We start from the raw sequence: 11896 nt of genomic DNA, 5'->3' as shown, positions 1-11896 counted from the left end.
TTCAATAATTCTTTAAAATTAACAGCATTCGGTAAGTAAGGCAGTGGAAATTGAATGTTCACACTGACGCAGTCAGACAGTCACAAGCAGTGTGAGGAAATTCTTACTTTGCTGAAGCCTTTCAGATCAGAAGTTTTCATTCCCATTGCTATGTGGTTTAACACACACACACTACCTTACAGTGAAGCTATAAAGAAACATTTGAGTCACATGGAGGATGTTCTCTGCAGCCGTGCCAGGAGAAAGAAGAAACCAACAAAAMCCCCACATATTTAAGCTTCCACTGCATCACCATCAGCTTCTTTCTTTAGGCTATGGCATTTTAAATTCATCTTTCTAGCTCTTTCATTTTTAATTCTCTGCTTCTAACTGCATAATTTATTCATGCATCTATAACTTTTTTGTGATCTCTGCGATCTATAATTTTTATGGCATAATTATGATTAAAATTTTSCTTGATTGTGTGGATAAGCTGCATCGTGCTGTCTCTGCCATCCTTATACACACTTTAAGAAAAAAAAAGGCACCATCTGCTTTGCAATAAATCAATAAAGTCTTATGTTCCATCTTATCTTCATATATATGGAATATACTTTGCATACTCTAGTAGCATCATAGTTAGATTTAGCTGAATCATCAAAGATCCCACTCAGTCAGCTTCTTTTTCTTCCGTACCCCAACAAACCAAAATAAGAAATCCATTCAGAGAAGAGGTGGATGATATTTTCATCTACTTTTCATGGCCTCTGGGTAAAAAAGCCCCTCCTTAACTTTTACCATGGCATTTAACTCGCTTTATCCTCCCTAAATGTGAGCTGTTCAGAAAGAAAAAAAAGGACCAAAGGCCTTTTGACAGCAGCTCTGTTCTCCCCTGCCAGAAGCTGCTGTCTGTAATCACTCCCATAGCACACTGACAGCACACTGCCGGTGCTGCATAAACAAAAGACCAAAAAGGAAAAACTGAAACCGCTCAGAAAATAGGTTTCTGTTTATTGGTTGTYTTTGTTGAGCAAAAATATGTCAGCAAGTCAATTTCCTTTTACATTGTATGACTGTGAGCCCATTAAAGCGGTTTTCTTTCTTTTCGTCTGTTTTCCTGCTGATACTCTGCACTTAGTTCTTTTACATTTCTACCAGGCAATCCGGGGTTAAATATTTCGTAACCTTCAGTAACCAATTTGGCACAAATCAGCCTGAACAAAACCGTATCAAACCTGTTTCATCTTTTACTGTCTGGGCTGCGTTGTCTCCATGTTCAGAGCAGCTTGAAGTGAGCCGACATCATGCAAAAGATCAGACACTTCAGCTACAACTTCCTGTGAATTTAGCTCTCGTTCCACAATTAGGAATAACATTTTCCACTTTCATGTAATTTGTAAAATGTAAAATCTTGGCCAATAAAGTTTCAGATAACATCACTCCCCTAATAAACATATTTAGCTTTCAATGTATACTAATACGGAGGATTCTCAGATTRTTCTGGGATTACATCTCTTTAAACATAAATCCAGTAGGAGGYTGAAAATATACTCATCTTAACATGATTTTCATCATTTTGAGCATTTAAATTATTTTAATAACTCCTTTTCAGAYTATAATGAATATACAAGAAACAGTCTCAATGAATAAAAAAATAAAATACAAGAACTCTGTTTATAACTTACCCATATCTCCCACCAGCATACACAGGATGTCACCTAACATACTGAGATTATTCTAGCTGGATRTTAAACTACATCTCTTGATTCAGTTAATTTATGCTGATTGGTTTGCTGGTAATGTTTCACCCCTTAAACATATTCTAGAAATGCTGCCAACTTTAATTCTAGTTCTTAAACTATGTACTAATAAAAATCAAAAGGTTTTAGCTGCCAAACTCTGGTTGAGTCGACTCAATTACTCTCAAACAAAGCAGGGTATGTACTCAGATCATTAAGTGCCAAATGGCAACACTGAACATGAAATGTTTAATAAAGCACCATTTCTGTATGAAAATTACTGCTTAGCACATAAAATGGAATGGAARAGACAAGCTAACAGGGTAWTACGCCACATAATTTAATTTTATGGCATGAACACAGAAAGTGACCCATCACTTTTAGTCAAATGTGGCAGCGCTAATGTGCAAAATTAATCCAGATAACTAAAAATTAAATTACTTGTATCTGCTGCCTTTTCGGACAAAATAATACAGTTGTCAAGTAGTATCTGAAAATAAAAAAAGAAAAAGAAAATAAAGAGCAAAGTGATGGAGGAAACATTAGAGGCCAGCAGCAGGGATGATGATGCAAGTTTTTGTTTAGGTAAGGAAAATGTAAGARAAAAATATATTTGTTGCAGGGGGAAACCAGGCAGGTATCAGGACAAGTTCTTACAGATATTTCAGAATTTACTTTCACTCACAMTCCAAAATATTGATGTTTGTATTTATAGGCAGCAGAGGAAGAAGACCATGTGAAGTTTATATTTAGACACTATTGTGCCAATAAAGATTTTTTTTAAGATATAAGTAGCATCAGAAACAACAACTAGTGAACAACAACTTGTTCACTAGCTTACTGGCATGTGTGTTTGAGATCATTGTCTTACTCRATGTTAAACTTATGAACTGACTTTTGAGCTGAAGTGAGATGAAATAATTTGGAGATAGTCCTCATTCTGACTTATTCCCTCCACTCTTCCAGACAAATCCTTTCCAATTTTGAAGTAGGAGCATATTTCTTGGTGTGAAACTTTTTAGTTATGGCAATGGGAAGCTTATTTTTGGAGCAGAGTTCCTTCACAAAAGTCCTGGTTCTGGTATTGGGAGATTTTCAGGACATAAAAAAAAAATTCTTTCTACGAAGGATAACAGTTTGGATCAGATGATTGAAACTTGGCTAGCATTGGGTTTTCCAACAAGAACATTATCCCAAGAGAGAAACTCTCTAAAACCTTTTAATCAAATATTGGTTGAGATAAATCCACAGTAAGTTCCAACTTGTGCACACACACCTAAACTTTCCTTTTTGGGGGGAATGATGAGACCTTGTCTGGGTGGACTTAGAAAGTACTTGTCAAACCAGCTGCAACAAGATACTGTGACACTAGTGAATGTGCTCCCTAATTGGCTCCACTCTCAATTCTTCTGGAGAAGGAGAGAAGGGAAAGAACTCAGCCGCAAATTTATTGTGCCTCCGACAGGCTATTTGCATACGCTAAATGAAATCCCCATCAGCCAGTCAGATATACTGTACCTCTGCTAGTGATGGATTAATACTCTTCATGCTACATTCACTGCGTTTAGCCACAAGCTGCTGCCTGCAGATGAGGCGCGCTCTTACACACAGGCTGTAAACGGCGGAGTTAGAATAAAACACAAAAGCCCTTTGGATAGACCAGCTGAGCTGAAGCAACAAAACTTTCACTCACACCCAAATGTACTGTCACACATGAAAGGACTAATCCTATGTTAAAACATGACAATGCATAACCAGAGAAAAACACACGCACAATAAAAAACACCAGGCACAAGCCAGTAAATCCCTCTGACAGATGTTTGTAATTAGAAGGCATCAAAAAGCTCAGGATTTGTGTATTTAAATTATATTCCTTTGGTCGGTCTCCAGGCGGTCCATATGGAGAGGTCGAGTGCTCTACAGCAAGAGAGAAAGTGATGCACACGCCCTGTCTTTCCGAGAGACATTGGAAATTTACAACATGTTATTCACATTTTCATTCACAATCTGTTTATTACAGCCACCTGTCGCCCCTAAAGCGATAGGAATGACAAACATGGGATGAGGCAATGCATGTGCAGCTTTTAGTTAAAGCTATAAAGCAGTTGTTTGCAGCTGCTTGGGTTCTCACCTCGGCAGTGCGCTGCCAGGTAACATGCACGTCTTCCATGTATGCTCGACACATTGCATCACTAAGATTATTTTCATTAATGAAATAGAGGTTATTTTCTGACCTGGTGGTTCAACTGTGGGATTAATCTGTAAAAGTTTCCTTTTCTAGGAGTGAAGTGTTTGTGAAAAACTTGCACAACGCTTTCTTGCATTACGAAGCAGAGAGTGAAGTTACTTAAAAAATAAAAAAGCTAAGAATTAAGGCTGTTGTCACACATTTTCTCATCCTTCTCAGTGTTTTGTTCTAAAAATGTGCTTCAAGTGGGCCAATGTGTGAGTAAATGATGGTCTTTGGTGGGAAATCAAGTCCTGTTTGAAGTTTGTGTGTAGCCTTATTGTATAGTTCATGCATGAAGAGTACACAGTTCCCCATTTTTACTGACACTGTGATGGGTTAGTTTAACTTTTGCCATATTTGAGGATAAACTGACAATCAGAGGGTGACATTTAGAKGCTGTRTGAAAAACCATAAGAGGTCAATTAATCATGAGCTCAATCAGTCAGAAAGTARGTCAGGCTGCCAGCAGTTGGAGTCATATTGTGTATTCCTCAAGGTGAGGTCAATGAATATTCATCAGTTGAGCATCATAAAATTAAGAATCAATCAAGTCAATCATGTTTTTTGTATAACWTACTTCAGCAACAAAGCAGTTCAAAGTGCTTTGACATTTTGTCATCATCAATACACATCAAATATGTTGGTCAATGTTCCAGTTATTATGGGTTAAAATATGGGAAGAAAGTTAACTACTTGGTCACTGTCACAACATTTAAGAAGCATGTGGATAAATCCTKTAGCAGTGACACACATGTATGGCACATACTGCATCTCAGATGACGCTCACGCCACGAAATTTATCACCTTACCCAAAGGAATTCCTAGCAGCCCTGCTTACATAAAGATCAAATTGCATATTTTAAAATATCAGTTGTGTAGGAAGGTGGTGCTGGATTGTTATCTACCAAAGGCGGAATGTCTTCCTACACCATTCAAACACAATGCAGATATTCAGTGGAGTGATTGGATAAAATGTGCTGCACAGATGGATGCCCTGGGAGAAACTCATCCAGTTATTCTGTGTGCCAAGGACAATTTAAATTTTAGCTAGAAGCTCATTTTACAGCGTATGCACCGAGAATGAAAGGTGCATCAACTTGTTAACACTCGCTTCGTGAGAGTAATTATTTTTAATACCACAGCTAAAATGATTTATTTGGTCTATTTCGATAAGACTTTCCCACATACAGCTCTTGCTGGTGTAGAAATCAAATCAAATTAGTGCTCCGTTGTCTCTCATGGTTTGATGCACCTTTAGCGACACTTCCTGTAAAAATCATATATTTTTAAACTGGATGGTGAAGCTATGTTTTGATATCTTGCTTCAAAATGCTGTGTTACGTTAAATATCGATTGACTCGTCGAAGGCGGTTTAGAAAATTACTGTTAAACTAAAATTTTCCTGGATGGCTTTAAACCTAACACTGGAGCAGCATGAGGAGAAAAGAAGGCAGATATAGAAACAGAGCACAGAAATAACAGATTGTTGTTAAGAATGTAAGCAATCAGTGCATGCAATTCAATCACATTGTATATCTTATGCAACGGATGAATATCATTTCATCAGGTCTGATCGGTAGCGCACAAACTCCCCAGATTATTGCCGTAATTTGCTGCAAATCGTCTTTTGCGTCACATATTTATGTAACCGTGCCACTTTAGAAACAATTGTCATGGCATATGGTTTTATCACAGAAATCATGACAGCTAAAATAAAAGTCCATTTCTGTCTAGTTAAGCRGAGTCTCTTGGTAGCCAGCCTCCTCAGCGATCTGCTCATTATGTTTCTCAAAACAAGCTGAGGAAAAAGCCATGCTGTTTCTCATATGAGAAGCTATGGAGATCCAACTCTGTTGCATTTCTAATTATATTAAAAAGGAACTGAAAGTGAACACACTTTGATACTTCCTTGAGGTTACTCTTGTCCATTGCTATCCCATTCGAACGTGAAAACTAAAACTTGCACCATCGTAGTCAATTTTGCAGAGTAGCCGAAATTTAAATGAAGCCACTTTTTTTGGTGGAAAGCGCTGAGATCATACCTCTCCCATCCAGGTAGATAAATGAGAGCAGGCTGCTGATGTTGCATTTTGATTCAAAGGTTAATTGACGGCAGAAGTATTTCACTCACTCAAGCGATCCTGTTTGCTGCATCCGTTACAAGTACAAAGCTGCCATGCTTGGATTGTTAAGAGGGATGTCCAGATTCTGAGAGGTTCTGAGCCGAAGGTCATGTGTAATGTAGTGAGCCGATACGGTTCCTGATGTTCAGTTAATGTTGGATTCAGCATTAAATGTCACTGAATGAGCAATTCCTTATGGAAGAGGTTTTCATTTTAAAAATCCTAATAAAATCAGTATTATGAATATGTTGACATGTAGATAGCTGTTGTTGTTTTTAGCAACATAGCTATAATCCCCGTTTTGAGAATCATTAGTATTTATTCAGCTCCTCTAAGATTTATTTATTAATCAAAAATATTAGAGAAATAAAGCAATGTTTAAAGAAGACAACTGAGATTAACAATGTGTTCAGCACAACAGAATAATAAAAATGTTAGTTAAGATCTGTGAAAAGCAGAATAAAAAATAATATTAATAGCAATTAAACAAACAAAAAATGTAGTTGTTAAGGTCTGAAGGATTCTTTTTGTAATGCCCCCCCAGACTGTAACTAGTAATCTTTTCACAATTAAGAGACTGATGTTTGTTTGGAAAATGCAATTAACGCAGTTAATCTATCTCTTCTATTTTTGCATCACATGATGTGAATCATTTAATTGTTTTTAATTCAAGTTTTTAAAGTTAGGATTGCTTAGCTTAACTTAGCTTGCTTCCTACCTTAATGTACATTTAAACATGCAAAGTGGGAACTGTGGCTTTTTGTATCTAGTAACTGTTAACAAAAGTGTTTGATTATTTGACTACACTTGTATTTTCAGGTATAGTGGAAACCTACAAATTTCCATTCATAAATCCTTCAGGCGCCCTCTAACAACAGCAACAACTGCTTATTTTAACACTTCAAAACTAAATATAACTTAAAATGCTGAAAAACCCAAAGTGGAAACCATCTTAGTATTTATCCAGAAGCTAACATCTGCACCTGTACAGCCAATCAGCACCAAGGATTGGCTACATTGCAGCAAAGTAGGATATCCTAGGTGAAGACCCTTCACCTCGGTTAACTAGCTTCCCAATTCTTCTTTTATATAAATACATATGTTTTTATGCATTTCAGTTATTATATTTGGCAAACTGCAATAAGCAGGAGTTCACTGCAAAACATTCCAGTCAATGAATTGTAAAACAATGGCACTTGTAAGATTTTATAAATTAAAAACATACTTTGATGAACAACTTATAAAAAAAGAAAGGAAAGAAAACAATTGTTGGCTTCATGCACTGTATAGCATGCAGTATGACACTTTGTGTTTACATGGAGTTTTTGTCACATTAGTTACGTTTTGAATCTTTCCTAGTCCTTTCTGAAAAAACTGTATTTKGGATCATGTGTTCTTTAAATTAGACAAAGATTCTATATGTAATTTTAGAAAAATCAGAAACATCCTGTGTGAGAGTCACGGATTTGTCACTCAAATCTGTTCTAGTGTAAATTCTCACTGTAAGAACGGCCAAGTGGCTCTCTGTAAACCCAATTCATGGCTTAAAACTGCAGTGAAGGGTTTGGAGCGAATTAAGTGTTTCATAAGTGAACAGATAGAGAGAAGAGAAAATGTCAATAACTGTGAGAATGATGAGCATCTACTGTCACTGTAGCACTGATAAGRATGATTTCAGCTCAGTATGCTCACCAATGCAGGAGCTTCCGTCTAGCTGGTAGGATCCATTGTCATGGAAACCACTTCTGCATTCACAGTGGTACCAGCCGGGTAGGTTGACACAGCGGGAGTGGTTGTGGCACTCGATCAGGCCCTCTGCACACTCATCTATATCTGAAGACATGAAAACACGGCAGCAGCAGAATCAGCCGCAACATATTTGATGAGAAGAAAACTTGGACTCACCTCATTTGTGTTTTTTTGATATCATGTCTTTAAATCGGAGCAGCGTATGGCAGCTGAGGCTGATCTAATCAGAACAAATCACTGCTGCAACCGCAGAGCTGAAGCAGTGGCTGCCCACGTCATCCAGCCCCTCAGTCTACCGGAGCAGTAATCAACTCTCAAAAAAAATCACTTTGTTTTATAGCGGAAACATTTTGGCTGTGAATGTTTTCATATACCTTCCTCTTTGCTTGTTTCAGTTTTCTTACTCAGCAGACTTTGGCGTGCTGCATGCACACACACGCTCAGCCACGGGGTTTAAGGTCTTTGCACCTTCTCAGGAGAGTAAATGTGTCTCATCCATTATGTATGCTGTTAGCTCTGCTCCTCATCTACAGCTCTCTCCCTGCTGGCTGTAAAAGCTGACCTGCGCGCACGCTTTAGTTAAGGTGTGACTGAAGGTCGCACCTTCAATCACGGTAATGCAGAACGGGGCAAACAAAAACCGACGTGAGGGAATCTGCATTGACTTCTGAGTATTTTCCAAGCAACTAATGTTGAAGTTAGTGGTGGTGTGAAATTTATACTTAGTACTAAATAGTGTCAATAAAAAGACTTGAAAGAACAAGTATTGTTTCTGTATATGTATTCRTGTGTTTTTTTTTTTTATCATTTTGTCATATCACAATCAAAGATGATATGCATCATCAACCAATCATCTTTGAGTTTTGAACCAATTATTTGTGTTGCATAATTTTAGATTTACAGATATATACAGCTAATCACCTCCGTGACTTAACCAAGTTGGATATTTCCCAGATTTTCAGTGTCACCACCCTGCTTTTCATTAAGATTCACATGTCAACATCAAACTTAAAACTTTTTAAACTATCATGTGTGGTTTAAGCAACTTCACTCATTGGTTCACCGAAGTTATTTCAAGATTTTTCCATTATTTTATTGAACCGTTTTACAACTTTGATTTCACAATCAACAACCTTCCATTTCCATTTCTTTTATGCTTTTGAAAGTATTTGAACAGATTTAATAGCAATTATATTTGTAAATATTAGACATATTCTCATATATCTTTAAAGGCCATGAGTGTGAAATACTGTAAGATTTCCCAAGAGAAACTGTAATAAGTAATAAGTACCTATTAATTGAAATAATTAGCAGTTCAGCCTTTGTGCAGGCAACAGGGCAGGCTGTGTGAATCTGTATTCGAAACTCTACATCATTCTGCTATGTCATCTTTGTGTGGGATATGATTCAACCAAGCTAAAGTTGCAATAGAAATATTTTTGTGTATACGGTTGACCAAACGACAGAAGCTGACCTGATCTTACACCTGCTAAACCAGCCTGCGTTTGACCTGTTAGTTGTGCACTGCCTTATGTTGTATTTGCAAATAAACTCACTCATGTGAAAACTGGAAACTGTGAAATATTTACAGCTAGTGAAATTGTTTTCACAGTACAGTTACATTCTTTTAAAAGGCCCTATAACCACTGAAAGTCAGCAAATGATCTGTCTATAAAATCTGTTTTGATGTCTTTTCACTTTATTGCATTAGTAATTCACACATGAATGGTCTAAAGCTCCACACTGACTTTGTTTTTGTTTGTTTTTTTGTGTGTTTTTACCATGGATATGGTCAACCACATATTTTCTGGCTCCTGCAAATGTTAAAACTGGATCCTGTTGCTTTTGACTACATTGCATTAAGCAGTGAGTGTGCTGCAGTGTGCACTGGTCTGGTGCAGTTAGGTAATAAGATGTGACAGTTGTCTGGAGGGTTGCCCTCTGTCAGCCTCTCAGGTCAAAAATCTGCTCATAGCTACAACAAAAATATTCCCTCTTTGAAGGTCCATTAGAAGAACAAAAAGCTAGAGGTGGCTGGTGGCTGAGACCAGCTAACAGCTCGGTAGAAGAGCCCAGCTGGGCAGAACAAAGCTCACGTAAACGTGGTCCAAATAACCTTTATACAATAAAGATACTGGCTTTAAAAGCTCCTGACTTCAGAAGTCTGCTCTGTGGTTTTCTGCAAGTTAATACACATATCAGTATTTATATAAAAAGAAAATTGCAAACAATTTAAATAACCTAATTTATGTTAAATTTCAAAATGTCATAATAAAAACAAAATAGTTATTTTTTCAACCATGAAGAAAAGAGTTCTCTTTGTTAGTGTAATTTAAAAAAGAGAGGTAATCCAAATGCATCTACCTCTGCGAAATGGTTTCACAAATACACACACTTAACTTTAACTGGTCCCTTTAGCCTCGCTAATAGCATACAAGCTAATTGTGTATTTACATTTACAGTTTAACAGGACGATGCTACTTCTATTGACAACAAACATTCACACAGTTTTTTTATATTATTGTCTTGTCAGTTGTCCAGACTAGAGTATGTAATGTTTAATGTTATAATGGATTTGTTATATATTTTCATTGTTTAAGACTTGCAGAAATGTTGGGTGTGATTAGAAAACAAGCTCAACTCTTGTATTTTGACTGGAATATATCTCCACTGTCTTGTTTAGACCAGTTGCAGCCTGGTTGTAATCACTGGCTCAGTGTTGTGTATATTGTTGAATGGATATACTGTACAAAAAAAACTGAGAAGTTGACCATTGACTTGTTTTTCTTTCTTACAGAGGCAGAAAATGGAGACAACATCTACGTAATACAACTGTACTACGGTGATGCTTATGTCCATCACTAAACAGAAATTAATCACAGGCAACACATTGTGCATTTTGTCAGTGTGATTGTGGAAAAGACAAATAAAGGCATACTGTGTTAAATTTTCCACAGATTACGGCAAAATGTACGTTTGTATAGCTTTATGAATTGTTTTTGATGACACCTAAAGCAGGACACAACTTGTTAATTCATAAGTAGGATTAAAAAAACACATTTTATCTAAAAGCTGAGCTCCTATCCAGCTTTGTTCTTCAAAGCCATGGAGTCTGAACAGAACAATGCAAGCTTTTAAATGAGGCTTTGCTGTTCAACGTGTTGGTATGGCCATAATGTGAGTGAAAATGCCACTGAAACACAACGTCCTCCAACTTATACCACCATATATCATATTAGAGCTGCTGTCAGCTGCTAGCAGTCTGTGCAGAAAAATGACTGATAAACCTTACCCTCTGAATACAGTTCATACAAACTTTTACTCTAACTCTCCCTGAAGTTGGGAAACACTTGAATTACAAAAAAAAAAGAAAATCGCCATGAAATGATGAACAGTAGCTATTTCTATATGTACCCATCCACAGTAATATCATCTCATCCCATACTTGTCTTCTGATAAACACAGCATAAGAGGATGCTGTTAAATCACAACAAAACAGCGTGTAATTGTTTTAAGCCGCTTACACAGTGGGGTTTTTATCTTTTCTAAAGTAATTGAGAACATAATCCAGTATATTTAAAAAAAAACCTCTAGATATCCACTGAGATATTTGCTATAGCTCCTTTACTATATACATGCTATCAATGGACTACTGACAGAGAGAACATGGGGGGGAAACTTGTGAGTGCAGCACAACTGCAAGAACTGTGGCATTGATTCAAGGCTACAACTCAGCACAGGTCTCTGCAATATTGGTGACACGGCTGCAAACACATTCTGTGACAAAAACTGTCATCCTCAACTGCTGAAAAGGAGAAACAGCTCTCAGTGAAGTTACCCAGACAACCCTAACCGATTCCACTGCCAGAAGGAGACAAAGCGGTTCCCTTGGGTACCATATGCAGCAACTGACATAGGCAACACAGTACTAAACATTCCCTGTTAAAAGTTTCCACAAGATCTGCCATGTACATTGTCACCACCAGCTCATGTGATGAAGGTGTTTCCATGTTTACTCATCCAAACACAGAGGAATGACTGAACTGAGTGAGATTGAGCCCTTGCTATTCTTATCT

At 37.2% G+C, this 11896-nt stretch overlaps 1 protein-coding gene across 1 annotated transcript in view; it reads right to left on the bottom strand.

The window, feature by feature from the left end:
- Nucleotides 1-11896, bottom strand: part of LOC103462905 (protein kinase C-binding protein NELL1) — a 236769-nt gene that overhangs the window by 14324 nt on the left and 210549 nt on the right. Inside the window, exon 17 of the mRNA XM_008405946.2 lies at nucleotides 7764-7904. Within this exon, the coding sequence (XP_008404168.1) occupies nucleotides 7764-7904 (141 nt within the window). The remainder of the gene's footprint in view (nucleotides 1-7763; nucleotides 7905-11896) is intronic.

Source organism: Poecilia reticulata, linkage group LG3 (assembly GCF_000633615.1).
Source record: "Poecilia reticulata strain Guanapo linkage group LG3, Guppy_female_1.0+MT, whole genome shotgun sequence".
Lineage (NCBI taxonomy): Eukaryota > Metazoa > Chordata > Actinopteri > Cyprinodontiformes > Poeciliidae > Poecilia > Poecilia reticulata.
The sequence above is the reverse complement of the archived record's forward strand: the minus strand, read 5'-3'. Positions and strand labels throughout refer to the sequence as shown.